This window comes from Coturnix japonica, unplaced genomic scaffold (assembly GCF_001577835.2).
Source record: "Coturnix japonica isolate 7356 unplaced genomic scaffold, Coturnix japonica 2.1 chrUnrandom690, whole genome shotgun sequence".
Lineage (NCBI taxonomy): Eukaryota > Metazoa > Chordata > Aves > Galliformes > Phasianidae > Coturnix > Coturnix japonica.
In genome coordinates, this window is record NW_015440054.1 from 18,914 (window position 1) to 23,273 (window position 4,360).

The window sequence follows — 4,360 nt, forward strand, 5'->3', positions numbered from 1 at the left end:
GTCGTAGATAATTACTGATCATGTGGTCGAGAGATAGAGATGTATGGGGAGGATGGGGGGCTGTGGGCGTAGGTGTAGGATATATGGGAGGGGTAAGAGTGGATATATATAGGAAGAGGTCGAGGTGGTAGAGGAGGGGGAATGGATGTATAGGATTGTGGTGTGTACGGAGCTAGAGAAGGATTGAATAATATAAGGAGTTGAGACGAGAGCATGATGAGAGGAGGCGAGAGGTATTAGCGTATGTCTATAGTGGTAATAGATTAGAGATGAGAAGGATGAGATGAGTTGGGGAGATGTTACAGGTGGCGATTTTGGGGGCGGGAGCTTCATTCCTTACAGGGAACCTCCTTTCTGGGCTTCATCCATCCACGGTTAACCACCCAACCCCATCTCCCCCCATCTCCCCCAAATCTCCCCCGCATTCAGCATCCCTTCAGGCGGATGGCAGCAATTACTGCGCCTGCGTGAACGCCGCCACGTTGGCAGTGATGGACGCCGGCATCGCGCTGCGAGACTTCGTCTGCGCCGGCTCGGCGGGTTTGGCAGAGGACGCGGCGTTGGCCGACCTGAGTTACATAGAGGAGGCGGCCGGGGGCCCGCAGGCGGCGCTGGCGTTACTGCCGGGCTCTGGAGCCATGGCCTTGGTGCAGATGGACGCGCGGCTGCACCATGAAAGGCTGGAGGCCGTGATGGACGCCGCCGCCGCTGCGTGCCGCGCCGTGCACGCCGTGCTGGAGGAGGCGCTGAGGGAGAGGACCAGGGAGGTGACGGCGCTGCTGGGGGACTGAGGGGAATAAAGGAGGGGGAGAAGGGGGAGAGGGTCCTGGAAGTTTATTGGAGTACGGGGTGCGTGTGTTGGGTTGGGTTGGAAGGGTCTTGAAAGGTCGCAGAGCCATGGGATGGTTGGGTTGGGTTGGGTTGGGATGGAAGAGTCATGAATGATCATAGAGCCATGGGATGGTTGGGTTGGGTTGGGTTGGGTTGGGATGGAAGGGTCCTGAAAGGACACAGAACCATGGGATGGTTGGGTTGGGTTGGGTTGGAACGGAAGGGTCCTGAAAGGCCAAAGAACCATGGGATGGTTGGGTTGGTTTGGGTTGGTTTGGGTTGGGTTGGGTTGGAAGGGTCCTGGAAGGCCATAGAGTGATGGGATGGTTGGGTTGGGTTGAGTTGGGTTGGAATGGAATGGTCCTGAAAGGCCAAAGAACCATGGGATGGTTGGGTTGGGTTGGGTTGGGTTGGAAGGGTCTTGAAAGGGCACAGAGCCATGGGATGGTTGGGTTGAGTTGGGATGGAAGGGTCCTGAAAGGCCACAGAGCCATGGGATGGTTGGGTTGTGTTGCGTTGTGTTGGAAGGGTCCTGAAAGGCCAAAGAACCATGAGATGGTTGTGTTGTGTTGTGTTGTGTTGTAATGGTTCTGAATGGTCACAGAACCATGGGGTGGTTGAGTTGGGTTGGGTTGAGTTGGGTTTGGATGGAAGGGTCCTGAAAGGTCATAGAACCATAGGTCATCCGCAGCATAGCGATCCGGTTGGGTTTGGGCATGGGTTGGACAGGGTCCTGTAATTGTCACATAGAGAGATGTGCGGAGGAGGCGCTGATCCGGAGAGGACCAGGGAGGTGACGGCGCTGCTGGAGACTGAGGGAATAAAGAGGGGGGAAGGGGGAGCAGGGTCCTTCAAGGTCATTGGAATGGTCACAGAGCCATGGGATGGTTGGGTTGGGTTGGGTTTGGATGGAAGGGTCCTGAAAGGACACAGAGCCATGGGATGGTTGGGTTGGGTTGGGTTGAGTTGGTTTGGGATGGAAGAGTCCTCAATGATCATAGAGCATGAGATGGTTGGGTTGGGTTGGGATGGTTGGAAAGGTCCTGAAAGGCCACAGAGCCATGGGACGGTTTGTGTTTGTGTTTGTTGTTGGAAGGGTTTGAATGGTCCACGAAACCATGGGTGGGTTTGGAGGTTGGGTTGGTCGAGTGGGATTTGGATGGAAGGGTCTGAAAGGTCATAGAACATGATGGTTGGGTTGGGATGGGTTGGAAGGGTCCGTAAGTCAATCGAAGAACCAGTGCTGGAGGAGGCGCTGAGGGATGGTCGGAGGAGCAGCGGGGTGACGGCGCTGCTGGGGGACTGAGGGGAATACAGGAGGGGGAGAAGGGGGAGAGCGGTCTGGACGTTTACTTGGCGTACGGGTGCGTGTGTTGAAGTTGGGCTTGGAAGGGTCTTGAAAAGGTGCAGGCCCATGGGATGGTTGGGCTTGGGTTGGGTTGGGATGGAAGAAGTCACGAACAAGGGCACAGAGCCATCGGGAATGCGTTGGGTTGTGTTGGGTTGGGTTGGAAGGGTCCTGAAGCGTCAAAGAACATGGCAATGGTTGGGTTGGGTGAGGATGGGTTGGAAGGTCGAAAGGATCACAAAGTGTGCAGTGGCTAGGAGGAAGGCGTTGAGCGGAGAGGACCAGGGAGGTGGGGCTGCTGGGGGGCCTGAGGGGAATAAAGGAGGGGAGCACAGGGGGAGAGGGTCTGGAAGTTTAATCTGGATAACGGTGCCATGTGTTGGGTTGGGCTTGGAAAGTGGTCTTGAAAGGTGCAGAGCCCTGGGATCGGTTGGGTTTGGATTGATCTGGGTTCGGCAGCGGACAGCGGTCTGAAAGGCAAAGACCATGGGATGGTTGGGTACTTGGGTTGCGGTTGGGTTGGGCTGAAGGCGTTCATGAAAGGCCAAAGACACATGGGAATGGTTGGGTTGGGTTGGGCTGGAATGGAAGGGTCCTTGGAAGCCAAACGACCATCGGGATGGTTTGGGTTGGTTGGGTTGAGCTTGGGCTTGAGTTGGAAGGCGTCTTGGAAGGCACATGAGCCTGGGATGGTTTGGGTTGGCGTTTGGGTTGGAACTGGTCCTGAAAGGCCAACATAGCCATGGGATGGTTGAGGTTGTTGCTTGCGTTTGTGTTGGAAGGGCTCTGAAGGCCAAGACCAGAGAATGGTTGTGTTCAGTGTTGTGTTGTGTTGGTGTTGTGTGTGTTGTAATGGTTCTGAATGGTCCCCACAGAGCATGGGTGGTTGAAGTTGCGGCTTGCGGTTGGGTTGTGCATGGAAGGGTCTGAAGGTCAAAGAACCCATAGGAGGTTGGTTGGGTTGGTTTGGACAGGGCTCTGAAAGGTTACAAGATCTGCAGTGCTGGCAGGAGGCGCTGAGGGAGAGGCCAGGGAGGTTGACAGGCGCTGCTGGGGATGAGGGGAATAAAGGAGGGGGAGAAGGGGGAGGGTTGAGTTTATTGGAGTACGGGGTGATGCGTCGTGTTGCGGTTTGGGTTGAGGGTCTTGAAACGGTGAGAGCATGGGATGGTTGGGTTGGGTTGGGTTGGAAGGTCCATGACCAGGAACAGAGCCAGGGATCGGTTTGGGCTTGGGTGGGTTGGAAGGTCCTGAAGGCAAAGACCACATGAGATAGTTGGTGCCTGTGTTTGTGTTTGGGTTCGTGTGTGTTTGTTGGTTGTGTTGTTTTGGAAGGGTTTGATGCGTCACAGAGCCATGGGTGGTTGAATTGGGTTGGGGTTTGGGTGGAAGGGTCTGAAAGGCCCAGGGCCATCGGATGGTTCTGGGTTGGAGGTCCCTAGAAGGCTACAGACGCTGGGATAGTTGGGCTTGGGTGGAAGGTCCCGAAAAGGTACAGAGCAGGATGGTTGGGCTTGGGTTGGAAGGGTCCCGAACAGGTCATAGAGCCATGAGATGGTTGGGTTTGGGTTGGAAGGGTCCCCGAAACGGTCACAGAGCCATGGATAGTTGGGCGTTGGGTTGGAAGGGTCCCGAAAGGTCAACAGAGCCATGAGAGTGGTTGGGCCTTAAAGGCAAGCAACAGTGATCTGGTAGTCATGGCTCATGGCACAGCACCATCTCATGGCCAGCACCCTCCATGCCCAACGACCACCATGGAGCCCCCATGCGATCCCTGGTCCATCACCTCATGCCCACAGACCCCATGGAGCCCCACTTTGAGCCCCCCTATGGTCCCCTATGGAGCCTCCCATGGAAGCCCCACGTCCCAAGCACCCCTCCACTGCAGACACCCACTATGGAGCGCCCCAATTGACAGCCCCCCATCGGCCCACGGCACCCGACAATACCACCAGCACCCATGGCGCCATCAAATGGAGCCCCCCCCATGGGCCCCATGTCCCACACCTCCATCAAAGCCCCATGGAGCCCCAATGGAGCCCCCATAGAGGTCCCATGGAGCGCCATGTCCAAACCCTCCATGCCCAACAACCCCTACTGGAGCCCCATGGAAGCCCCAGTGGAGCCCCATGCCATCACGCCTAATGGAGCCCATGGAGCCCCCCCATGTCCATCACCCCA

General features: G+C 56.6%; 1 protein-coding gene across 1 annotated transcript in view; it reads left to right on the forward strand.

The window, feature by feature from the left end:
• Positions 1-1,394, forward strand: part of EXOSC4 (exosome component 4) — a 4,526-nt gene extending 3,132 nt beyond the window's left edge. Inside the window, exon 3 of the mRNA XM_015851111.2 lies at positions 434-1,394. Coding sequence (XP_015706597.1) covers positions 434-791 — 358 coding nt within the window. The 3' untranslated portion in view covers positions 792-1,394. The remainder of the gene's footprint in view (positions 1-433) is intronic.
• The last annotated feature ends 2,966 nt before the right edge of the window (positions 1,395-4,360 follow it).